Below are 27,506 nucleotides of genomic sequence, written 5' to 3' on the forward strand. Positions count from 1 at the left end.
AAGCTTTTGGTACGAACGCCCAGGGACATGCGGGATAATCTATAATATTAAGGAGGTGAGTGCGTTATGGTTAGTGCCATGATAACAATTGAAGTAGTACGAAGCGCGGAGTTAGGAACACGAATATGTTTCTGCTCGCGTTACAAACAGTGCCACGTAAATATTCGAAGCATTACATAGCGCGTTGTGATGAAGCGCGATGTCAGGAATACAAATATATTTCCGTTCGCTTTGTAAACATTGTTACGGAAACATTTTAAGTGGTACGTAGCGCGTTGTCATGAATACGCAGACATCGACATAAGTATTTGGACTTTGACACATAAGCTGAATTACGTTGGGGAATGAAATAGGTAAATAACTGTCGGCTTGATATGTATGTAGACATCTAGTATACAATAGGTGTGGCACAATACGAATTGCTATTGCATACATTATCTAAGTGGTCATCACTTAATGATGACCCTTATGTTACACGATAATATAGAATAAAAACATTTTCTTCATTACATTTTGTATTCAGAGGGGACGGATCCTGGTCCTTGAAATACATGTGACTGACCACAACTACGAGGAAATAGTGACAGTGCTCGTTTTGAGCCACGTTTTACTGGATCCTATGGTGGGAACTAGGTAAGAATATAGACTGTTTCAATAGATGTCTTGACGAGCATCACTCTAGTCATATTGTCAATGGTTGTAGTAAAGTACAACTTTACTTTTTAGGTATAAGTTTGGAAACTTCCCACATATTTAACAGGAACAATAATTGTGAAACGCACAAGGTGAGACGTTATCACCTTATTTTATATGACTTGGAGCACACTAGCACCAATGACTGTTCGGTTATGTATATTTAACACAGGCACATCCATTAACACGCACTCTCTTCCTCATTGCAAGATAAACTACGCATTTTGGTAATCTTTGACAGTAGCATGTAGTGATTCAGGGGTTCTTTTTGGACTTTCGTTCTATCCACTTGGGGAGCCTGTCGGAACCTATCTCTCTATTAATCACACAAGGAAGCGCTTTACTTTCTATCTCTTGGGGAACTCCATCCCTTCAAATTGTATGTTCATTTATGGATCTGTTTTACATTAGATTGTAAGGCATAACACAGCTGAAAAAATAGTGTGTATGTCTCTGTAAATACAGTAAATTAGACACGTTGTTTTTTTCTTTTTCTTTTTTCTTTGTCTTTCATTTGTATGCAGCCTTGAGAAAGCCCGTTGGGCGAAACGCGCGTCGGCTGCGTTGTGTAAACTGGACACTCATATGATTAACAAAGAATAAACATAACATTTCCTGTGACATCAAGATTGGAAACTCATTGTGTATTTCATATGAACATTTTACGTATTTGGACCACACCCAGGAAACAGACTGTCTCAAGGGGTGCAGGTTACGTTTGGGGTGTGCAGCATTGCCTTTTTTGTATATCCTTCCTTCCTGATCCCAGCCTTGGAATCCACCGGACACTCTTCACTTACTGCCTGTCAGCATCTTTCTTCAGGCATCCATAGGAGTCGACGACGAAACCCGACGCAACTTCACACCTATGCACCCGCAGCCTGTGGGCTAGGTAACTTGGGTACTCCGGTGCTCATCAGGGTATTGACTATCCTAGGGCCTAGTTTTCACGTCTCGACTTCCTAGCTACTCCAGAAGTGTCCAAAATCTTATTAATTCAAAACTGTACTATTTCTATTGATTATACGCATTACGCGTGAGTGTTTCCACTCTGCACCTGAATCCCGTGGGCCTCCCACTTCCTAACCTTGGGTAGTATAGTGTAGCTCCAGCGATTCCCTAGGCCTAGGCCTATTCTATTTCCGTGACAGTAGTCCTTATACCACTTCCTTAGTATATGTTTTGCGTGGCCCCTAGGGCCTAACTGTATTACTTACCTGTGTGAGTTAATGTATGCTTAAATAAGACTGTGTTGTACTTACCTCGAATCTCATAAAGAGTGCTGAGGGTTTGACTAGAATAAATACACTTTATTTTATATATATATATCTGTTGTGGTGTCCTTTCATTTGGTATTCAAGGGATTACATATGGTATAACAGCTGGCTTCACATGCCATTCAGAGTTTAGCCTAAGACTGCTCTTGTCCATGCTACCACTAGGATAGCTGGTCTATAAGGTTGACTTTACAGCCAATCACCATTCACCATAAGGTTTGTTTGGACTGATATAAGGTGTACACTAGAACTAGTGACATCATACATCAGGCCAACTTCTCACATTGGTGAGCAGCGGTTGGGATCTGAGCTTGCTGTTGTAATACCATTGTAATCTTGAGATACTAAATTGAAAGATCACACAGATATTGTTTAGGTACATATAACATAGATTATAAATACTTAAGTCCTACTGGACTTAGTTGTTGTAGGTTGAAGGGCCTAGCACACCCTGACTACAACTACTAGAGAGGTTTAGTAGATACAACTAGTGTAGGTAGGTGCACACACCACACCCTCACTAGATCATGTATCTGAGAGGAGATCAAGTTGATTCTCTCTCAGGAGGGGTAGATCCTAAAAAGATCCCCTCTAGATATGATACCCTAACTTTTCAGGAGATGAGACAATTGTGTACCTCCAGAAAGTTAAAACAAGGTTCCAACCCTACCCTCATTCAGCTAGTAGAGATCCTAGAGGAGTATGATACTCAGAGGGCCTCCCAGGCTGGTACCCTAGGTACAGGTGAGGGTCTACCCACTACAGATGAGTCAGATGGGACTTCAGAAGATGAGGTAGACAGCCAGGTCAAAGTTAGGAGACTTAGCCAGGCTAACCTAAGCCTACATGGGAGTCTGACTGGGGTCCCCCCATTTAGACCCTCAAGTGGCCTTAACCAGAGAAGCAGGAGAGACAGATCCCCTTCAAGGGAATCCATCCACTCCCATGTCTCTAACAGCTCTCGTGGCTCTTCTCACAGGGGAATGACTTCCCCACTGAGGAAAGAGCATGAAGCCAGAATGAGGAAAGCTAAACTAAGGATTGAGAGGGAAGAACTTGCCCTTGCCAAGGAGAGGCTTGCTCTGGCCAGAGAGCAGAAGTTGAGTGGGTTAGAACCCACTGGTGGCAGCAATACCCCTAGAGATAGAGACAGGGCCTATGATAATAGAAACCTGAGCAAGATTGTACCTCCCTACAAGTGTGGGGATGACATCCACAAATGGATAACTGCTTTGGAGAGGGCTTGCAAAGTACAGCAGGTACCCCAAAGTCAGTGGGCAGCTATCTTGTGGCTCTCCTTCTCTGAGAAAGGTAGAGACAAGCTCCTCACAGTTAGTGATGAGGATGCTGACAATTACAAAGTCCTGAAGAGTGCTATGATAGATGGGTTTGGCTTAACCACTGAACAATATAGGTTGTTGTTCAGAGACACCCAGAAGACACAGACACAGGACTGGTCTGATTTTGTGGATTGTGCCACTAAGGCTTTGGAGGGTTGGTTAACTGGCAGCAAGGTGCAGGACTATACAGGATTGTACAACTTGATTATGAGGGAGCAGATCCTTAGTAATTGTCAGAACCAGCTTCTCCATCAACACCTGGTAGACTCAGATTTGACCTCTCCCCAAGAATTGGGAAAGAGGGCAGATAAATGGGTCAGGACCAGGATTAGGCCTAAAAATCAGGGTGGTGACCAAAAGAAAGATACCACCAAGCCTCAAGAGAAGGGTGGGGATAAAACAAAAGAGAAATCTTCCTCAGGGCCCCAAAACTCCACACAGGGTGGTGGGTGTGAGAAGTTGGCCTGATGTATGATGTCACTAGTTATAGTGTACACCTTATATCAGTCCAAATACCCTTATGGTGATTGGTTGTAAAGTCAACCTTATAGACCAGCTATCCTAGTGGTAGCATGGACAAGAGCAGTCTTAGGCTAAACTCTGAATGGCATGTGAAGCCAGCTGTGATACCATATATAATCCCTTGAATACCAAATGAAAGGACACCACAACAGATATATATATAAAATAAAGTGTATTTATTCTAAGCAAACCCTCAGCACTCTTTATGAGATTAGAGGTAAGTACAACACAGTCTTATTTAAGCATACATTAAGTCACACAGGTAAGTAATACAGTTAGGCCCTAGGGGCCACGCAAACCATATACTAAGTAAGTGGTATAAGGACCACTGTCACGGAAATAGGATAGGCCTAGGCCTAGGGAATCGCTGGGGCTACACTACACTAGCAACAGTTAGGAAGTGGGAGGCCCACGGGATTCGTATGCAGAGTGGAAACACTCACGCGTAATGCGTAAAAGTCACTAGCAATAGTACAGTTTAGAAATAGATAGATTTAGGACACTTCCGGAGTAGCTAGGAAGTTGAGACTTGAAACTTAGACACTAGGATAGTCACTATCCTGATGAGCACCGGAGTACCCAAGTTACCTAGCCCACAGGCTGCGGGTGCATAGGGTTGAAGTTGCGTCGGGTTTCGTCGTCGACTCCTATGGATGCCTGAAGAAAAATGCTGACAGGCAGTCAGTGAAGAGTGTCCGGTGGATCCCAAGGCTGGGATCAAGAAGAGAAGAGACCTGCAAGCAGAGGGGACAGAGTCAAGGTCACTAGCCAGTGACCACGTGGAACCAGGAAGGAACCAGACGATGTCGTGAAGAGTTGCAGGTGAAGGTGAAGCTTGTCGCTGCAGCCAGGAGGACCAGGAAGCGTCGAGGACGACCAGGACCAGGAGGCGAGCTGTCCCACGAAGGCTCTTGCTGTCGGCGGCGTCGAAGCTGGGCTAGGACTCACCAAGCCTTGGCAAGCGGAACCCACGAAGAACGGAGGACTTGCTTCAGGAGCAGACCAGGAAGGTCTGGGGTGCTTCTTCTTTGCAGAGAAGCGGGAGCCAGTCTGGAGGAGCCAAACCAGCGCAGAAGATTTCAGGATGCGTCGTCACAAAGGCCACTAGCCAGCGGGCAAGCAACCGGACAGACGCGGCAAGCAGGAAAATGCTGAAGGGCCCCACGCAGGACTCGTTGAGTGTGGGGTCTGGTCTTCGGTGCAGATGGTGCTTGGGGGTGGGGCTTCTCAATCCCCGGTGCACAACTTCGAGGGTACCTCAGAAGCTGCGCTTTAAGTTACTAGCCACTTTTTCCAGGTAGCCGGTCCCACGTCGCTCGTCGCCTCCACGGATCTCAGCTCTGCTGCAGATGTGGATGAGGGTCGGAGAAGTCTGAGAGTCAAGGCTCTGGTCGGGCTCTGCAGTCGGTTCCTCGTGGAACGTTCACAAAGCAAAGGGTAGTCTCTTGATGGTGCCTGTTTGCACAGGGTAGCCACTCCTTGGCCACAAGGGAGATTCTTCAGTCTTCTTCTTTCGTCGAATGTCGAAGGTCCAGAGTTTCTGGTCAAGTTGCAGGTTCAGGATAATCTAAAGTCTTGAGGCCCAACTCCCACTCTTATACTAATCTGGGGGGCTGGGATACCTGCTAGGTCACGCCTTATGGGTGGGACCTGGGAGGGGGTGGTTACACCCACTTCCCTTTGTCCAGTTTCGCGCCAGAGCTGGGGCTGGAGTGCCCCAGCACCGGTTTGAACTGGACTATGCAAGGAACACCTTGTGTGCCCCAGGCATGTCTCATTCCTTTCAGCCCACCCTGCCCCAATACACTAAAGGCTGTCTGGGGAGGTGCTAGCACCTCCCCAAGCAGGAAACCTATTGTCCAGGCCTCCCTGGCTGGGATCACTCCCAGCTGCAGGAGGTCAGACTTGTGTCGTGGCAGCAGCATCCATTTTGTGATGCTGAGGCTTTGGTCAGAGGCTAACAGTGAAGTATGATTTTAACATGTCTTTCCCTCTAGAAGGGGGGAATAATATCCTCATGTCCAGAAATGGTATGGGGGTATTATTCCACAGTGTTAGACACCTTACACGATATGTTTCGATAAAGCCAAACCATAGTTACCATAACCGTCTAAGATTATAAGGCACTTTAAGAGTATATGGTAGGCTATATCATAGAACAGCTATAAGGACATGGTTCCGAAAGCTGCAGACAGGCTCAGCTCATGCTAGAGCACCATCTCACATGTTACCAAGCACTCTGCCTCCAGGATTGTTAAGGCCTGCCATAGGAGTGACTGATAGGTACACATGTGTCTATATGTAAGTTAGGTATAGGAATACTACACCTAAGCAAGGGGTGATTACACGACCTTGCCCCAGCTGAGTGATCAGCCAGTTGTGTCAAAATGAAAGGCCAGGCCAGGGGTGGCATAATACATGCTGCAGCCCCTGGTAGGCCTAGGGTACACCTATGCCCTGGGTACCTAGGGTACACTGTACAGGGGCCAATAAGGTGATCCTATCCAAATGGGTTATGCACCTAAAGTGCATAGTATTAATTTAGAGAGAGAACAGCAGGGCTGTGGGTCTGATTGGCAGGCCCACAGCCACATCTAAGTCGAAAACCAGTAAAGCAAAAGCAAAAAGTGGGGGTGAACATAGAAAGCAGACCCTACTCTCCTACAGTGGGTCCCAAGCGCCCTCCTCTACCACAGTTAAAAAGCCTTACTGCCATGAGTGTAAAACTCCTGGGCATTGGAAAACTGACAGCAGTTGCCCAAAGGCTAAAAACAAAACTGTTCCTCCAATTACTCCTGTCACACCACCTATTACTGTCAGCAGTAATCCCCCAGGGGGTGGGAGTGCCCCCAAAAATTTGGTTGGGTTTTCTTGGGGAACACAGGGGGACCCTGGCTTAGCCAATTCCCCTACAGCAGCTACTCTTGTCTGTGATGGTGGCATGGGGTTTGCCAACTTCACTGCCTGTCCCAACACTTTGGGTAGGTACAGACAGGAGCCCTACATCAATGGTAGAAAAGCTGAGGCCTACAGAGACACTGGAGCTAGCATCACTATGGTGGCCCATAGGCTAGTTCCCTCTGAGCAGCTTTTGCCTGGTTTCTCATACCAGGTAACTAACATTGATGGCAAACAGAACAGTCATCCCATGGCAGAGGTATGTCTCAGCTGGGGAGGTGTCACTGGCCCTAAAAGGGTGGCAGTGTCCCCAACCTTGCCTGTAGACTGCTTACTGGGGAATGACTTAGAACTCTCAGCTTGGGCTGGAGTTGAACAAGACACCCATTCCAAAATGGTAGGCCTTTCAGAAAAGGGTAGTGGGGTTGTGCCAGCCACAACCCCTGTCCAAGTAGATTTCCTCCCTGAAAAGGTTGGAAGGGCAGTGGTAGCCACAGCCCAGGCAAATACAGACTTCCCTGTAGAGATTGGTAGAGCTGTGACAGTCACAGCTCAAACCCAAACTGAGTGCCTCCCTGAAAAGGTTGGCAAGGCTGTAATGGTCTCAGCCCATACTCAGACTGACATAGGTGTAGTGAAGCCTGAAACAATGGATCACTCCACACAAACAGAGAGTAGTGGGGAGGAAGAAAAGTCTCCCCCTCCCCAGACATTAGGAAAAGGTCAGCCTCCTCAGGGATCTGACCTCACCCCTTGTGAAGGAACTGCCCCAGAGGTAGCCAGGCCTGGCCTGGCAGAGCCTCTGATGTCAGTGGCCCCTTCCAAGGTGGGACCCAGTCTGGTGCAGGTAGCCTGCCTCTCTCTACCCTGCCTCAGTCAGCACAGGGCTGCAGAGGTCAGGGAGGCCAGTGGACCCCAAGAGGGCCCCTGTCCACAAGAACCACCCCCCATCAAAAGAATGAGGATTGCCCCAGCTAGTAGCCCTAGCCAAGTGATGGTTAAAAACATTCCTGAGGGATCTCCTTTACAGGTAGTTAGGGACCTCCCCCAGAGGGATTCTGTTGGGCACAGGCAAACATGGGACCTTAGGGCCCCAAACCTGACCTGTCCCTCCAGTAAGCCCACAAAAGGGACCCAGCCTCCAGCTTTAGGTAGCCAGAGGCTGACCCGGAGAGCACAGTGCAACTCAGTGAAAGAAAGAAAGGCATCCATGGTGGAGGATGATTGGAGGAAGCTGAGGCCTCACTTTGAGGACACTCACTTCAGTACTCCATCTCAACACCAGCCTTTTACTTTGCAAAGACACACCAAAGGTAGAGATTCCCTATGGTGGAGACCCTATGATACCTTTAGGGTGAGGGATTGCTTAGTGGACCATGAGACAGGGGGTAACCATGCCAGTGCTGGTTCTTCCTTATATGGCCACTTAGGCAATATAGGCTTACCTTGTCAAGGCCAGCCTTATCTCCTTTCGTTTGGGAGGGGGGGGGGGGGGTTGTGTAGGAAGGTGGATATTTGACTATGGTTACCCCCAACTTTTTGCCTAGTGTCTAGCTGGTTTTTCGACTTAGTTGGCCTGAGATCCTGCCATTCAGGGTCTCAGGCTGTCTGCTCTCTCTTTAAAATGGACTCCATGTACCCTAGGTACATACACAATTGGTAAGGATCACCTTATTGGACCCTGTACAGTGTACCCTAGGTACCCAGGGCATAGGTGTACCCTAGGCCTACCAGGGGCTGCAGCATGTATTATGCCACCCTTGGCCTGGCCTTCCAATCAGACACAACTGGCTGATCACTCAGCTGGGGCAAGGTCGTGTAATCACCCCTTGCTTAGATATAGTATACCTATATCTGCCCTTAATATAGACACATGTGTACCTATCAGCCACTCCTATGGCAGGCCTTAACAATCCTGGAGGCAGAGTGCTTGGTAACATGTGAGATGGTGCTCTAGCATGAGCTGAGCCTGTCTGCAGCTTTCGGAACCATGTCCTTATAGCTGTTCTATGATATAGCCTACCATATACTCTTAAAGTACCTTATAATCTTAAACGGTTATGGTAACTATGGTTTGGCTTTATCAAAACATGTTGTGTAAGGTGTCTAACACTTTGGAATAATACCCCCATACCATTTCTGGTGATGAGGATATTATTCCTCACTTCTAGAGGGAGAGACATGTTAAAATCCTACTTTGCTGTTTAACTCTCACCAAAGCCTCCGCATCACAAAATGGATGCTGCTGCCACAGACACGAGTCTGACCTCCTGCTGCTGGGAGCCCTCCCAGCCAGGGAGGCCTGGACAATAGGTTTCCTGCTTGGGGAGGTGCTAGCACCTCCCCAGACAGACTTTAGTGTATTGGGGCAGGGAGGGCTGAAAGGAATGAGACACTGCCTGGGGCACACAAGGTGTCCCATGCATAGTCCAGTTCAAACCGGTGCTGGGGCTCTCCAGCCCCAGTCCTGGCGCGAAACTGGACAAAGGGAAGGGGGTGTAACCACCCCCCTCCCAGGTCCCACCCATCAGGCGTGACCTAGCAGGTAACCCAGCCGCTCAGATTAGTATAAGAGTGGGAGTTGGGCCCCAGGAGATTAGATTATCCTGAACCTGCAACTTGAACAGAAACTCTGGACCTTCGACATTCCACGAAAGAAGAAGACTGAAGAATCTCCCTTGTGGCCAAGGAGTGGCTACCCTGTGCAAACAGGCACCATCAAGAGACTTACCCTTTGCTTTGCTGAAGTTCTACGAGGGACCGACTGCAGAGCCTGACCAGAGCCTTGACTTCCAGACTTCTCAGACCTTGATCCACATCCACAGCTGAGCTGAGATCCGTGGAGGCGACGAGAGACGTGGGACCGGCTACCTGGGAAAAGTGGCGAGTATCTTCCAGCGCAGCTTCTGAGGCACCCTCGAAGTTGTGCACTGGGGATTGAGAAGCCCCGACCCCAAGCACCATCTGCACCGAAGATCAGCCCCCCACACTCCACGAGTCCTGCGGGGGGACCTTCTGCATTTTCCTGCTTGCCGCGTCTGTCCGGTTACTTGCCCGTTGGCTAGTAACCTTTGTGACGACATCCCATTGACTTTCAACTGCTGGTTTGGCTCCTCCAGACTGGCTCCTGCTCCTCTGCAAAAGAGAAGCACCCCAGACCTTCCTGGTCTGCACCAGAAGCAAGTCCTTCATTCTGCGTGGGTTCCGCTTGCCAAGGCTTGGTGAGTCCTTCTTCGACTTCGACGCCGGCGACAGCAAGAGCCTTCGTGGGACAGCTCGCCTCCTGGTCCTGGACGTCCTCGACGTCTCCTGGTACCCGTGGCTGCTGCGACAAGCTTCACCTTTCCACTGCAAGCTTCATGACATCGCCTGGTTCCTTCCTGGTTCCACGTGGTCACTGGCTAGTGACCCAGACTCTGTCCCTTCTGCTTGCAGGTATCCTTCCTTCCTGATCCCAGCCTTGGGATCCACCGGACACTCTCCACTGACTGCCTGTCAGCATCTTTCTTCAGGCATCCATAGGAGTCGACGACGAAACCCAACGCAACTTCACACCTATGCACCCGCAGCCTGTGGGCTAGGTAACTTGGGTACTCCGGTGCTCATCATGGTATTGACTACCCTAGGGTCTAGTTTTCACGTCTTGACTTCCTAGCTACTCCAGAAGTGTCCAAAATCTTATTAATTCAAAACTGTACTATTTCTATCGATTATACGCATTACATGTGAGTGTTTCCACTCTGCACCTGAATCCCGTGGGCCTCCCACTTCCTAACCTTGGGTAGTATAGTGTAGCTCCAGCGATTCCCTAGGCCTAGGCCTATTCTATTTCCGTGACAGTGGTCCTTATACCACTTCCTTAGTATATGGTTTGCGTGGCCCCTAGGGCCTAACTGTATTACTTACCTGTGTGACTTAATGTATGCTTAAATAAGACTGTGTTGTACTTACCTCGAATCTCAAAGAGTGCTGAGGGTTTGACTAGAATAAATACACTTTATTTTATATATATATATCTGTTGTGGTGTCCTTTCATTTGGTATTCAAGGGATTACATATGGTATAACAGCTGGCTTCACATGCCATTCAGAGTTTAGCCTAAGACTGCTCTTGTCCATGCTACCACTAGGATAGCTGGTCTATAAGGTTGACTTTACAACCAATCACCATAAGGGTTGTTTGGACTGATATAAGGTGTACACCAGAACTAGTGACATCATACATCAGGCCAACTTCTCACAAAATCATATCAGTCAAAATATGGGTTACCCATGGCATCCAGAATCGCTTCACCTATCTCCCACTCCTTAATCGAAACAGAAGAGGATGCTAAATTAACTGGAGACACTCCCGTACCATCATTAGCCTGACTCAATAAATCTACGAGCTGTATTTGGTTCTCAGAATATCCATGCACCACAATCCCAGCTAGGCAAATTGAAAACTGCGTCATGGGTCGGAACTACTTCACTCGGCTAGGGCATACCAAAAAAAGTAAAAAATCATGCGCTATATGCAGAAACGAACCATAGGGAAGTAAACATTTTTAGTATGTGTACAACAGTTAACATAAAAGTAAACTTTACATGTGAAAATACACATTTCTTCTACAGCAGCAATAAAAGGGTAGCATGCAGCCTTAGTGAGTTACAAGGTCTGATTTTGATTTGCGAGACTCTCTTTATGAGGTCATAAGGACTGGAGACTAGTCTGTCCACTGCCTTTAGATTTACATGTTAAACAAGCATCCATGTTGGATCAGAGGTGCAACTAGAGCCAAATTTAGGGGGTGGGGGGGCTACTAAAAATTCCGGGGGGGGGGTGCTGATTCTTCCAGCAAAATGCAGAGTGGAGATGCAGGGGCTCTAAGAAGGGTTAAAAACACAACGAAGTCTCATTAACAAGCAAATGGTCTTTTAAAGACCTGAGAAGTACTCGGGTGCGTGCGGCTGTGTAAGTGCCCGGGAAGCTGTCTCAGCCCCGGCTGACACACACGTCGGGGAGGTGAGGGGGTTGGGGGGTGTTGAAGCCCTTTGCGCCGAATTAGCGTTGCGCGCCTGTGCTGGATGGTAATTTCATGTTTATTTCTTGGTTGCTACAGTTTTTAGAAGTAAAGATGGGAAGTCACATGAGCCACCCGCGTTTTCAGCAGATTTCAACTCTGTGGTATGTGTATATTTACATGTGCTTTACTATGGTTACGGTTGCTAGACGCTATCAGTGTTCTAGATCGTGGGGGATGGATTCAGTTGCAGAGGGAACTCGTCAAGGAAGGATGTACCTGCTTACTTCAATAAACTTCTACTTGAATGAACCTGCTTGGAGCGTTATTACAATGGCGACTTGGAATGAGATCTGAACCTTGGTCAAGAATTCGTCATAGGAAAGATTTATTCCTCAGAAAAGATTCCTTCCTTGGATTTGACAGTGTGAGCCTATGACGAGTACAAAAAAAAAAAACTAGAGAAGGAGATTTAGAAGCCCTACATGAGCGGAATTAAAATGGAGTAAGCAGAGAAAACCGCTCAATCAAGGCATATGCTCTTGTTTGGAGGAGCTGAGACTCGATACCTATAACAAAGGAAACTGGAGAAAATTTGCTTCAAGAAGCACAACGGATATTCAATTAAAGAGAAAAACGCGTGAATTCAGTGCAACACGTTTGTTAAGTATCTTTTTTAAGAAATTACGATCCTGCTCACCGTTGTAAACTGAGTGAATTGCAGTTAACAGCGTGGCTGCATTCTTCAAAGACGGGAACGTTCCAACTCCGGTGTTCAGTGCACGTGAATCGGTGAGTGAGAGGACCGCTCGTGCGAAGCGACCGGTTCCAGACGTCCGATCGCTACAGAGAAGGGAACGCGTACATCAGCACGCATCGCGTCATCACGTGAGGTCACGGACCTTACGGAACCGCCATTTTGAATCTGCATTAAATCAACAGGAAATACACGGAAAAGCACACCGGACGAACAGGAACTCGAGAAGACACACCAGCTCACCAGGAAAATACCACCAGGAAAACTTCACCGGTACTGTTTCTGTATTCCTAAAATAATGTATTACTTTCTGTTATTCGAAGAGAAATTAAAAAAAAAAAATACTTTGCTCTGGGTAGAGTACACAACTTAAGTTGCTCATGAATACATGATCAAAAATCAAATATTGTATACAATTACCACTTTGTTCTTATTTACATAATAAGAATTCATTTGAAATACAGTGATTTGTGCAATATTCAGAAAGTAATATATATAATTCAGAATTTATTTTTTTTGGAACACATTCTATTATTGCAAATTAGAATGGCAAACCAGGGGTGTGGACTTGGACTTCCTGTTCCATTCTTAACTCGTCCGGGTGAACCAGCTTTAAAGTGGCTTGATTGGAAAGAATATTTTTTGAACTACATTTCGGCGTTAGAAGAAGAAAATGAGGATGAATTCACGCCTTCGAGGAAAAAGAAAATGCTCTTGCACAGTTTAGGACCAGAAGGGTCAAGAATATATAATCAAATGGAGAAAAAATCTACACCTGGTGAAAATGCGAATGTATTTTAAGATGCCTTACATGATTTAGATGCTTACTATCAACCTACAGTATGCGTGGGAATTAACAGGTATGAATTTTTTCAACGCAAACAACAACAAAAATGAATCTGTAGAAGATTATGTTTCTGCGTTGAAAAAACTGTCTGTTAATTGTCAATTTGAAAATTTGCATGATAGTATTATTAGAGATCAATTAGTAATGCACTCTAACAACAATGCTATACAAGAAAAATTATGGGTCTGCGGGGATTCTCCCCTGAATGAAATTATTGCCATTGTTAAAAAAGGTGAGATGTCAAAAAGATGTGCACAGATGGCATTGAAGAAAAGTGAAGATAATAGTGTTGTAGGAAAAATATCCTCCATCAAAACCAGTAAAAAAAAGTGTAGATAAGAATAGTTACAAAGATACCAATAGAAGAATGGGTAGTTATAACAAAAGTGATTACGATGACAACAGACCAACTTGTTACAGGTGTGGATACAAGGGTCATACTGCTAGAGACAAGTGGTGTCCAGCCATGAAATCTAAATGTAGTTATTGTGGGGTTCTGGGTCATTTCACTAAAGCATGTAGAAGAAGAATCAACAAAAACAGTAAAAGATATGTTAATTGCATTAATGAGATCAAGAATGAGGAGGAGGAAGAAAATGCTGATTCTAGCGATGAGGAAATTTTATGTATTGATGATTTTGAGGAGTGTGACAACGTAATTATGAATGTGAGTTTAAAAAAGAGAAAGAAACCGGTATGTGAAATAAATATCGGTGGTATTGATTTACAAATCGTACCAGATTCAGGTTCACCGTATACCATCATACAAAGAACAATATGGGAAGACAAATTTAAAGAGGTAATTAGACAAGAATTAAAAACTCCAGATATACAACCGGTGACATACACTGGCGAAAAAATTCCAATGGTAAGCTTTGTAGAGCTGTTATTCAAATTCAAGGACAGGAGCACGACAGGAAAATTATACGTAGCAGAAAAGGGCCCATCCGTTCTAGGTTGGATTGACCAGGGTGAACTTGGCATTATACTCAACCCCAACACTAAAGATCAAGTCATGTTATTAGATGAATCAGAAAAAGGCTTAGTAGATGACATGATTAAACAGTTTCCAAAGGTATTTTCGGGAGAAGTTGGAAAATTGGAAGGTTTTGTCCACAAGCTTGTACTCAAGAAGGATGCTATACCAGTCATGCATAAAGCCAGAAACATTCCTATTGGTATTAGAGAAGGAGTAATGAAAGAACTAGACCAATTAGAAAAAAAAGGGATAATTGAGCCAATAGAATGCGCAGAATGGATTGCTCCCTTGGTCGTCGCGCATAAACCAGATGGACGGTTGCGTTTATGTATTGACTTGAGGGATCCCAATAAAAATATAGTAGTCGACAAATTTCCATTGCCCAGAATAGACTCGTTATTAGCTCAATCTAAAAATATTAAATATTTTTCGACAATTTACTTAACATCTGCGTACCACCAGATTCAATTACACGACAGCAGTAGAAGTCTAACCGCTTTCATAACTCCTTTTGGCTGCTATCGCTTTGTACGCTTACCTTTTGGATTGGCTTCTGCTGCTGCCGTGTTTCAAAGGCTAATGCACAAACTGTTCAAAGGGCTAAAAGGTGTCATATACATCCAAGATGACATTCTAATAATGGGACGAGACAAACAAGAGCACGATGTAAGACTCAACACTGTACTATCGAAATTGGCAGAGAAAGGTTTAACAGCGGAGATTAAAAAATGCAAATTTAGGATGAAGTCTGTTACCTATTTAGGACATGAAGTGGGGGGTGATGGTATATCACCGAAGAAAAGTCTGATTGAAGCTATCAAAAATGCTCCTTCTCCTAAATCTAAGGATGATTTGAGATCATTTTAAGGGATGGCAGAATTTTATGCAAAATTTGTAAGGAATTTTGCAACCAAAACTTACAATATGAGGCAGTTGCTGGAAATAAAAAATGAATTTATTTGGAACAGTGATTTGGAAAACGATTTCATTAAGGTAAAAAATGATCTGCACTCTGCCTTACCCCTTCAAGCCTTTGATACGTTGGCACCAACCATAATTACAACGGATGCCAGCGGAAAGGGACTGGGAGCAGTATTATCGCAAATGGATGAGAATGGTGAAGAAATAACTATTTCATTTGCATCTCGCTCCCTTTCACCTTCAGAGGAAAAATATTCCGTAATAGAGAAGGAGATGTTGGCAACTATATGGGCAATGGAAAAATTTAGATAGTTTGTATGGGGTTCGAGTTTTATTTTACGTACAGATCACAAACCATTACTCAAAGTTTTAACCTCTGAAGGCATTTACAAAGCCACACCCAGGATAGCAAAGATGACCTTGAAACTCCTAGATTTTAACTATGAGGTAGAATATCTACCTGGGAAAAAGAATCAAGTGGCAGACCACTTGAGCAGATCTCCATTACCATATGAGAGTTTTGTACAAAATGATTGGGATGAGTTCAATGTAGCAGCAGTGTATGATGAAACTAGTGCCATTTCTAAAGAGGAATGGGAATATGAATATTCGCAAGATGAATGTTTAAAAAAAACTGCACATTTCATAACCAAAGGTTGGCCTGCCAAGAATGAAAACCAAGGGGATTTAAGGGCATTTTGGGAGATACAATGTGAACTGTCTATAGATGATTCAGGATACATTTGTAGAGGAGATAGAATTATAGTACCCTTAAATTTGAGATCAAGAATTTTAGAACTAAATCATGAAGGTCATCTTGGCATTTCTAAACTAAAAAGCAAATTGAAGTTATCTTACTGGTGGCCAGGTATTGATCATGATTCAGAGAGATTTGTGAGAGATTGTCATATCTGTCAAGATGCAGATAAGTCACTTCGTGTGTTAAGACCCACACTAGGTATAAAATCATTTCCAAATGGGCCATGGGAAAATTTAAGTATAGATTGGCTGGGTCCCATTGAAGGAGATGAGGGTTGCCATGTGTATATTCTGGTTGTTATAGATGATTTTTCGAAATGGCCAGAAATTGAAATTTATGAAACATGTGACACTAAACATACCATTAAGTTTTTGGAAAACCTATTTTTAAGAGAAGGGATTCCAAAATTGATACGCAGTGACAATGGTCCGCAATTTTCTTCTGACAAGTTCAAGAATTTTTTGGTAAGGAACGGAATTTGTGAGAAGAAGACACCTGTATACAACCCTGCGGGTAATGGTATAGTAGAGAGGTTTAACAGGGTGATAATGGGAAGTGTACAAGCCTCATTAAAAGCTGGTAAAAGTTGGAAAAGAGAACTTTTTAGTACAATTTGGGCGTATAGAATCACTCCAACTGGAACAGGTTATAGCCCTTTTAGAATACTACGAGGCAGAGAACCATTTTGTAAAGATAATGTGGCATGGTCCAACATGCAATCTTATGGAAAATGGTCACCTGCATTGGTCAGGGCCAATTTAAGGAAAATGCAAGAAAATTACAAGATCAATTTTGACAGAACTCATAGTACTTTTGATTGTGCACTAAATGTTGGTGACTGGGTTAAAGTTAAATTGGCTAACAAAGTAAGAAAAGGCCATAGTAAATTTTCTACACCGTTGCAGGTAATCGCAACGTATTCAAGATCTGCAAAGTTGAGTGATGGGAAAATTTGGCACTTTAATAGACTGTCAAAATACAATGTTTTAAAAAAAATGATACTGTTGGTATTGGATCAGACATGAAATGGTTGTGGGATGAAGTTCCTAATTTTAACGTTGGGAATTGTAGCAATAGTTTGACATAGTCAAATAGTACATTTTCCAGCGTTAAGGTGGGAACCTCTAGTGAGGTGATGAGAACAACACGCACTGGGAGAGCGATTATCATGCCGTTGAAATATCGGAATTATGTGGTTCAAAATGGAAGAGGGGAAAAAAGTGGTTCATGAATTTAGTATAATTTATAGTTACTGAATTACTTTTCCTATAATCATTTATTGTCTGAACTTATGAGAACAATACCTTGCAAGAATTACTTGTAAAGATATGTTGCAAACTCTATTTAACAATTAGTTAGGTTGTTCTGGAAAAGAGGGAGATGTGGTATGTGTATATTTACATGTGCTTTACTATGGTTACGGTTGCTAGACGCTATCAGTGTTCTAGATCGTGGGGTATGGATTCAGTTGCAGAGGGAACTCGTCAAGGAAGGATGTACCTGCTTACTTCAATAAGCGATTCATCGATCTTTTTGCAGATAGTATCTCAGAATTCGAGCGCGGCGTATACTTTTGATCAGTTTGACTTATGTGTTTTGTTGGTTTCGCGAATCTGTCAGTAAGTTCAGTAGCAAATATTGACCAGTTGGCACATATGTTGTCCGGCCACGTTTAGCGCTCAATTATTTGTTTAGCCTCTGCTGATATGAGTTGAAGATTCTTAAAGGAGCATTTGATGCGTTTAAGGTTGATTGTGAGGCTCTCAGATGGCAAGTCCCTTACCTTTTTGTGTTGTGTAGGGCAAGTCCTCAGAATAATTTCTTGCGGGCAGTGATCACTTTCTGTTCTGTTTCCAAGACAGTATCCTGCTACTTGATGGAGCAGTGAAATGCTGATGAAGGTATAGTCAATTAGTGAAGTGCCTTTTTTCGATAGGTAGGAGAATCGAGGTGGCTTGTCAGCAGGATAACGCCCATTTAAGGCTCTTAGGCCCAGATTTTCAAGGTTACCTTGTAGAGAACATCCATGAGGATCATCCTTGTGCCAACCAGGCTTGGCTTGCGGTGGGATCACCCAAATGCTATCATGTGATTTGGTGACCTCATTTTTTTGAAAGACTGACATTAACCACATGTTAAAGTCACCAGTAAGTAAGATTTCAGAGTTTAGAGAACCTGTTTGTACTCTTACTACTGACGCTGATACTTCGTCTACAAAGGATTTCCTGAATGCTGTGTTAGGGCGGACATAGGCATTCATGAGAATTAACCTCCAATTTTGGCCATTGTTCAAAATAAGAGAGATTCCCACACATTGGAGGCGATTTGATGAGCCCGGCAGGTCCCAGGAGGTGACTGCATTTTTTGTTGATATATAGACTGCAAGACCGCCACTCCCTCTTCCTGGGCGATTCAGTTTATGCGCTGGAATATGGTGGATTTTAAAGCCTTCTAGGTGCTGCGGTGCCGTAAGCCATGTCTCTTGTAGTAAGAGTATGTCAAAACCCCGAAAATAGGAAATGGTAGCGTTGTCCTCAAGTTTGCTCGTAAGGCCATTTATATTCCATGAACAGATTTTTAAAGGAATCTTTTCATGGCAGTCCACCCTGCTAGGATGTCAACGTAAAAGGCGGGTTGTATTCAGGGCGCCGGCCAGCCATGACCATGAACCCACCTCGTCCTGATTCCTATTTATTGTGCTCCCGTCTTCTTTTGCTTTCCTCATTGAGTGGACAGAAGTGGGAGTTTTATTACATGCGCCCCTGAGGATGGAGTAAACTGTACCCCTCCCTACACTTCTATGTTCAACACCACAGCTTCCCTGTAGAACATATGGATAGCCCTCTTCCCTGCCCGGTAAGTATCAGTATTCCCCATTGTTTGAAGGTGTCAATTGACCCTAGAATATTGTTCATTGCCTCTGCACTTCTCCAGGTGATATTTGTGGATTCGTTTAATTGGCCTTGACACGGTGCAATGAATTCTACCGATATTATGTCTGGAGAGGTAATTTCATCTGACAAACCTGACGCTTGTATCAGCTTTAAAATGTTACCCCGATTTAGGATATCATGGCTGCCTTTAGACTTGTATTCTGGATAGAAGAGGGTAGAGAGGTTGTCCCCACTCCGAACTGTTCTATTTGGCCTGGGCATTGCCTCTGTTTTGTCCATGATTGGCAATTGCGCAATTTTTATCAAAGGACCCGTAAAAGGGATCTCATTGCGCGTAGTGTCGGGCCTTTCATTGTTTACATGACCAGAGTTCCAGTTTTCACTTACTGGGAATGTGCCCTGTTGGTAGTTGACACAAATTGCTGCATCTTCCTGCTTTAAGATGGGGCCTCCAAGCGGCCTTGTCGCGAGACTCGGAGCATGATTCACATCTATTTCATTCTGCTTGATGTGTATATTAGGGGGAGCCGAGTTGGTAGTGGTTTTTTGTTCTTTTGCTCCAATGAGCAAGCATTTTCCCGGAGGGACCATTGGTGGTTCCTTTACTGTTGGCGGGCTGGAAATGAGGCTCTTCCTTTTGTCACAATCTTGGTTAATTGGTTGTGCTTCCGTTGTTATTCCTGGGTCAGAGGGATTTCCTTGCTCATCGTCTCCGGAGACACCAGGAGGTCTAAGGCTGTTGAACATCGGGTAGAGGTTTAGGACTTGTTTGCCCCTTCTCATTTTATTGCGTCCTTTCCGCTTCCTCTGTCTCTTGACTTTTCCCGCAGGGTTTTCCTCTTCTTGTTCAATGGGGGAGAAAGGGGTGGAACTAGCTCTGCTAGTGACCTGCTTTCCTCTCATGCCGCCACTTTGCGCCGTATTCTCTTCAGGTCGTGGGGAGTTGTCAGTTTCTTCCTCTCTTGGCCTTGAATTAAAGACTGTTTTGGATTGACGAGCTTCGCTTGGATTACCTGGATCTGTATCGCTGCCATTCCCAGAGGTAGGTGTAGCTTTTGCTATTTCTTTTAAGTCTGCTACCAGCTTTTCCATTATGCCTGGAAGCGAACAAAGTTTCTCCACTATTGGTAAGCAATCGCATCCTTGCTGCGGGCGATCTACAGTTTCCTGGGCCCGTCTAATCAGGCTGTTTAGATTTGAGATCCTTTCGTCGATTTTGGCAACATATACGGCAAGTGTATTTAGAAGGCTGATTTGAATGTCCATTTTATCGGCCTGATAGAGCATTGCATCTGCTGACTTTTGAAGGATATCAAGGGCGGTAGCCCATGCTTTTTCTTGTGAGGGAACCTCACTTTTGTCCTGCCTTGGAGTTACTGGTGGCTTGGGAGAGCCAGGATTTTAGTTCCCATATGAGTTCAGCATTTTTGCCCATTCCGTCGAGTCGAGGTAGGAAAGCTCCTTTATGACACCCTCAGCATCTTCTCTGTTCGTTACGGTTTCAGTGTGCACTGGCTCAGATTTGCACACACGGTGTAGGTCCTGTTGGTTGCGACCACCCCCCCCCAGTGGAGGTGCCTGGATTTTCCGTCGTAAGGGAGGTGTTAATGCCCTTGATAAAGTGAAGCGCAGATTCTCCGTTTTGACTGCACGGGATGCTGAAGCTAGCTTCAGGAAGCATTTGGTTAAGGTTTCCCAAAATGCTGTTTTTTTCTGCCGCTTGTTCAGTATCGATTTCCTTTGTGTTGAGGCCAACACTCCTTAATGCCCCATTTGCTGTGCGGCCCTTGGAAATGATCACCAGTGGGCTTAGGGGGGTTGGAAGCCCAGTGATGTTCTTATTGCTAGAAAAAACCGTTGACCCGGCGTCCTTTATGTAGTTGAATTTTGTTGTTATCTTCGGTTGATTTCCAATAGATTTACTGGCCCTTGTATCAGGACACTTCCTGGAGGCCTGGGACTCGATATCAATTGTGGTATCGGTGTCGCTCAGCAGCAGAATAGGTGACCGTTCTGGGTCCGAGACTGTCCTCTCGTCTCTCCTTTTGCTTTTCTTTTTCCTTTGGGGAGCCGTTGTCCTCACCCTGCCAGATCTCATCTCAAGGCAACAAAGTAGATGAGGAACTTAACTGAGGAAAGGCTCACAGGACTACTGCTGGACTTCTGCTGCGGCAGAGCTTTAATCAGCTGCTACTGGCCACCAGTCGCTGGACACAGGACCCTTTTCACAAGGCCCAAGATCACTGATCTCTTATGCCTGCACGCCTCAGGCCGCAAGAGGTTAGCTAGCGTTCAGGCATAAAATCCCGCAAACTCGTGTCCCTTTCCTTGTTCCCGCTTTCTCTTCTATTCGCCAGCCTACACCCCAGCACTCAGGGTGATGGGGCGACCGACAAAACACATAAGTCAAACTGATCAAAAGTATACGCCGCGCTCGAATTCTGAGATACTATCTGCAAAAAGATCGATGAATCGCTTATGGCGGGCTTTGAAAACTGATCCAACGGATCCCAGCAAAATAATAAAATTGAGAGAGGCACGCAATCTCCTCAAGAAAGCAAAACGTGAACTACGCACAAATCAATGGAATCTGTTTTGGGTCAAATTGCAGTATGACATTAAAACAAACAACTCTGCCAGGTTTTGGCGCACAATCAATAGTGCATCTGGGCGCTCATCCAAAGTTGCTTCCTCGAGCATTCTTGAAATAGAGTGGGTTGAATATCTTTTTTCCCACTTTAATGACCAGGAACTGCTCACTAACCATCCAAATCCCCCTCGCATGGACACACCAACACAAACAGAGATTGCCCCGGAACCTCTTCTGAACACTTCAAACTCCTTAAAGAAGCTAGGTCACAAAATGACACCAACAAAAGAACGTCATTCGACCCAAAGCTGCGCCAATTTTGTGACAGTCCAGAAGGTCGAAATTGAAAAAATAATAAAAAAGGGACGTCAGGATGGCGCGCCTGGCCCAGGTGGAATTCCTCAAGCTTTGTTCAAGGAAGATCCAACTTTCTGGGCTGTGAAACTAAGCCCCCTTTTCAACACATGTCTGCAAAACAACACCATACCGCCCTCCTGGCGTGGATCCATCCTTGCACCAATCTTTAAAGGCGGGGACAAAAAATCCCCAGGGAATTACCGTCTCATCGCACTCATTGACAACGAAGCAAAGTATTTTGCGGGAGTGCTGCTAAACTCACTTAGGGCATGGGCTGATGAAAACTCCATAATTCCCCCGAATCAAACAGGTTTCACAACAAACACCGGTACCTCAGTCAATCTCATGACCCTCTCATGCTTAATTGACCAAGCGAAATTCTGCTCTTGTTCACTTTATATGGGGTTTATTGACTACCAAGCGGCTTTTGACAATGTCAACAGAAGTAAACTATGGCAGAAGCTGTCCAGTTTCAACATTCCAGAGGCCCTTCTAAGAGCCATACAACTCCTACACCAGGACACATGGGTCAGAATTAAGATTGGGGACGGCTCAAGACTGTCTCGCCCGATTCCGACGGAAAAAGGCCTCAAACAGGGTTGTGTCTTGGCCCCAACACTTTTTAACCTATTCCTAGCTGACCTTCCTGAAGCTCTTAATAAGGTCAACTCCCACGCTCCCAAACTATCTGGCTTGCCGCTGACAAATATACTATATGCTGATGACGTGGTACTGTTAAGTAAAACAAAGATCGGAATGCAAAGACTTCTGGATGCTACTTCCGACTATTCAAACGACAATGAGCTTTGCATCAACAACAGGAAGACGAAAATTTTAGCGGTGCACTCAAGGAAAGCTAAGAAACTGTCTTGGGCTTTGAATAACGAAAGCATTGTCGAATCAAATTGCCAAAGGTACCTTGGAGTCACTTTCAACAACAATGGAAAATACAAATCCCAACTAAAAGAGCAAAAAAGGAAGGGTACGGCACTCGCTTTTGCAATCGGACTAATTCAAAAGAAACTACAAGGCCCTACTCTTGCACCCACACTTCAGGTGGCTCAGGCAAAAATCATTCCTACCCTAACTTACGGCAGTGAAGCCTTAAAAGGATTGGACAGTGACCATCTGGACAAAATAATTACTAAGATCTACAGGTCTGTGTTCAAATTACCAAACAATACATCACCGGCACAAATTAGGTTGGAATTTGGCATCTGCAAACAACGATTGGCCAGAGCCATGTCTTTTCTCGTGTGCTGTCACAAATTGAGGTTATCAAAGGAGGGAAGTTTAGGATACCATTTGTGTGCCAGCATTGACAACAACTCATGGCGAGCAGGACATGAATACTGGTCAAAAGGCTTAAAAACCCTGTGCCTAAATGACCTCTGGATCCTGCACGCCAGTCAGATGGAATTTAAAAGGCTAGCGAAAATCAGCACCAAACAATTATCAATAGTGGAAGACAAAGCCAGCCTTGCCAAAAGAAGTCATGGGTGGATGACCCTTCAATCCTATGCCTTGCTAATTCCACAGCCGTACCTTACTATATCGTTTAGTGCTCGGATGAAACTAAGTTTTTTAAAACTGAGACTGGGAGTTATTAACCTGTTGACTCACTGGCCAAAATGGAAAAGAGAACATGGAAAAGTTCAGTGCCGACTTTGCGGGACCCACAAAGAAGACATCATACACATCATATGCCTGTGCCCTCTACTATTGACAGAGAGACGGGCTCTACTCAAGCATCATTGGAATAGAAACATGATTAGAAGCTGTAGAGCAGCAGTTTTGGCCTGTTTCGATCCTAGGAACACTAAATTAAATTGTGCCCTAGTAAGATTTATGGGGCGCGCTGCAAAAAAACATACTGAGCTGCCCAGAGTCTGCGACCCCCCATTGGAATAATGCTGACAAATTTTTACTTGCTGTTGCTGGCTTTTTATGAATATGACTTTTTAAACTGAAGTTTCATTTGGTATTATCCATACATATTGACTTTTAATGAATTCACCATTCTAAATGCAATCTTGAACCTTTTAAATGTTTGTACTTGCAATGGTTTACTTTTAAATCACGCAATAAAGATATATATACATACTTCAATAAACTTCTACTTGAATGAACCTGCTTGGAGCGTTATTACAAACTCTGTGAGGACGAGCAACACTACGATAACGTCTGGCAAGAGAACAACATACCAGCCAGATGTTTTATTTTTCATGATCAAGCACAAAAGATGTGATAGCATCTGCAGCAAGTTTTAGGTTTAAAGCCCCAAAAAATTTACTCGTAAACCTTGAACTGTTTACTCACATACAATAAAAGTAATGGCTCTGTCCATAGTAACTATGTAATTGTGACATTGACAGTCGTTCTTGTAATCACATCTGTAGCGTGTGTATGCTATTTCATAACCACTGCCATGCCTCACTGAGTGAGGGCGTCTTCCTGCACTAGAGCCTGTCAATAGCGACTCTTCTTACTTTTCTCCAGCTCCTATTTGGGAAGAAACCACCCGCCCCTCGGATCTACCTGAATGAAGAGTACGGGTGGATGAGGAACTTGCCGGCCTCTTTAATACGCCACCTCTCACGATAGACGGCCCCACGGCTCCGGTACAAGGCTATCGTGGCCTTCCCCACCTCTGGCAAGAACATCTGCGGCGGAATGTGCCAGAAGCCCAGAGCCGCCATCAAGCGCGACTCTTCCTCCCGCGCCTGCTGGTCGGCGGCTGCCACCAAGCCCCTGAACCACGGCACGTCCAGGATCCGAGTCGTTTCCCTCCTTTTGGGTGCCAACATGCTTTTCGCCGGAAACCCAGCTGGGCCCCTAGGCTTTTTGTGCACGTGCGGTTTTGTGCTTCGGGTGTGTGTTGAGCCTCCATGGTGCGAAGTGCCTCCAGTTTGTGTTGAGCCTCCATGGTGCGAAGTGCCTCCAGTGTGTGTTGAGCCTACATGGTGCGAGGTGCCTCCAGTGTGTGCTGTTCTCCTAGGTTGTGCCGTGTTCGTAGAGTCTGCGGTCCCAGCAACAAAAACTACATGGTGTGCCGTGTTCGTAGAGTCTGCGGTGCCAGCATCTAAAGCTACATGTTGTGCCGTGTTCGTAGAGTCTGCGGTGCCAGCAACTAAAACTACATGTTGTGCCGTGTTCGTAGAGTTTGCGGTGCCAGCATCTAAAGCTACATGTTGTGCCGTGTTCGTAGATTCTGCGGTGCCAGCAACTAAAACTACATGTTGTGCCGTGTTCGTAGAGTCTGCGGTGCCAGCATCTAAAGCTACATGTTGTGCCGTGTTCGTAGAGTCTGCGGTGCCAGCATCTAAAACTACATGTTGTGCCGTGTTCGTAGAGTCTGCGGTGCCAGCACCTAAAGCTACATGTTGTGCCGTGTTCGTAGAGTCTGCGGTGCCAGCATCTAAAGCTACGTGTTGTGCCGTGTTCGTAGAGTCTGCGGTGTCAGCAACAAAAGCTTCATGCTCGGCGGCCCCGCCTCCCTCTCTAGTGGCCCCTGGTGCTTTGCTCATCGCGAGATTCCTGGAGCGGTCGACTCCAGCCAGCACCTCCGCCTCTAGTGAAGACTTAACTTCCGTAAGAGCGTAGGATTGCTGTCTGTGTTCCACAAACGGAAAACGATTTAACCGCAACCGTTCGGGATCCAAAGAATGTTCAGAAACAGGGTCGTTGCGCAGCAGCAAAAACGGTTGGTTACTAATAGAGGCGAGCGAGTGAATGCTCTTTATTACAAAGACTAATTAAAAGCGCAGTAAAACATATAGGCTGCATAAGTCAGCAAGTAGAATTCATCCGAGTTAAACTAATAAGATTGAAGTGGAAGAATGCTCAGTATTAACATTCATTATATCAGTGAATTTAGAAGGCAAACAGTGAATCATACTGATAGCGCAGAACGAGCCAGTGGCGGCTGGTGACAAATGAAAGTGGTATGGGCGTAAAATTCGGGCATGGCTTTTGTAGCAAGCGAAGCGAGCAAACTTAATGAACAAACATGGTGTCCAGGAATGTAACAATATTGCTATAATATGAGAACTCATAAAATAGAAACACGTGAAAAGAGAATAGAATGACTCTAAAGTGACAGTTTTTGTCTGATATGCTCTTGATGTATATTGGCCTACTTGTCGCTTTCAGCCAGCCTGCTTCCTCTGCACTCCCCAACTTCATCCTGCTCCCGTTGTATATTGTCCCACCTTTCCCATGATTTCTATCACCTTGCGGCTTTCCTTTGTCTACCTAAACATATGTAAAGCGCTCTGATACCCCACCTGGGTCATGTTCGTGCTATACAAAACTTTAAATGACATTAATTAATAATAATAAATAAAATAAGAAGGACTGTCACATGGAATTCACCACAGCACCAAACCGTGTAAACCACCCATGGGGTTAGGGTGGGAGTACTGCATTGGCAATCAATAGTGTAGCACATACAATAGGATAAGGGCCATGGATCGTAAAGGGTGGGGGGGTATTAGATCCCAGTTATGGCTGTCCTTTACTACCCAGCTGAGGGTAGGGAGGCTAGTTTACCTACACTGCCTTAAAGCTCACATCTTTCTTTCTGTGCAAAGGTGAGCAGCTGATGACACTTTCTCCCATCTAGAGTTCAGTGCAGACTGCAGAGCTCAGCTCCTGCTGGAATAAACTTGTGCAGGCAGAGGGCTGTGTGAGAAGTTGGCCTGGTATATGGTGTCCACTAATTAAAGTGGGCACCTTGCACCAGTCCAAACGACCCTTATGGTGATTAGGTCAAAGATAACCTTTATAGAAAGATATCCTAGTGGTAGCTATGGCGAGCAGCCTTAAGGCTAAGTCTTGAAGGAATGAAAAGCAGCTTGTTTTACCAGGACAGAACCTCCCGAGTGATCAAATGAAAGGAGGACCACACCAGTGTTACATAAAAAATATGTATTTATTACTAAACACTTTACTAATCTCTATGTGAGATTAGAACATAAAGCACACAATACTTAATCAATTGAACCTCAGTAAATAGCACAATACACAGCGGGCTCCAGGGGGACACCGAACCATATACTAAAACAAGCATTGGCATAGCCAATAGGTCTTGCCTTTGGGACCTTATAAGGGTTTAGTTATGCAGCACAATATCCTTGGTGCAACAACATTAAGCGTTGCATGAATAAACACTTATAAGGTCCCAAAGGCGACACCTATTGGCTATGCCAATGCTTGTTTTTTTTGGGCGTGGGTGATGTATTCAAGTTTATTACAGACATTAGGTAGGGGAATGTTTGTTTTTCAATACCATGCAACATCAAAACAAAAACAGTATCTTTTAGATTAACACAGGACCTCACTTATGAGAAATGGCAGTGGGTCACAAAGATTATTAGCAGGAAATCAGATGTTAATTCCACAAAAATAGAGTGATGCATGGCTTAAGTAACTGTATTCGTATTAAATATTACTAACTCCTTGTGCAAACATGAGCCCTTTTATCTTTCTAACCTCTGAGGCTTATCAGCTGGTAAAAAATATACACGCACATTTGGTGAAGATCCAAAGTGATGTTAACTGACTGCATTTTACATAAGAAAAATGAAGGTTTTCTCCATAAAATGGCGTTTAAAAATGTGAAATTTCTCAATTTAAATGTGTTCTAGAATCCTTCAAACTAGATGATT

General features: G+C 44.8%; 1 protein-coding gene across 1 annotated transcript in view; it reads right to left on the reverse strand.

The window, feature by feature from the left end:
- The window catches only part of LOC146817937 (uncharacterized), a 1,667,073-nt gene extending 1,642,390 nt beyond the window's left edge, over nt 1-24,683 (reverse strand). The window contains exon 1 of the mRNA XM_085609716.1: nt 24,376-24,683. Coding sequence (XP_085465842.1) covers nt 24,376-24,644 — 269 coding nt within the window. The 5' untranslated portion in view covers nt 24,645-24,683. The remainder of the gene's footprint in view (nt 1-24,375) is intronic.
- Between the last annotated feature and the right edge of the window lie 2,823 nt (nt 24,684-27,506).

The sequence above is a fragment of the Triturus cristatus genome, chromosome 6, assembly GCF_964204655.1.
Source record: "Triturus cristatus chromosome 6, aTriCri1.1, whole genome shotgun sequence".
NCBI lineage: Eukaryota > Metazoa > Chordata > Amphibia > Caudata > Salamandridae > Triturus > Triturus cristatus.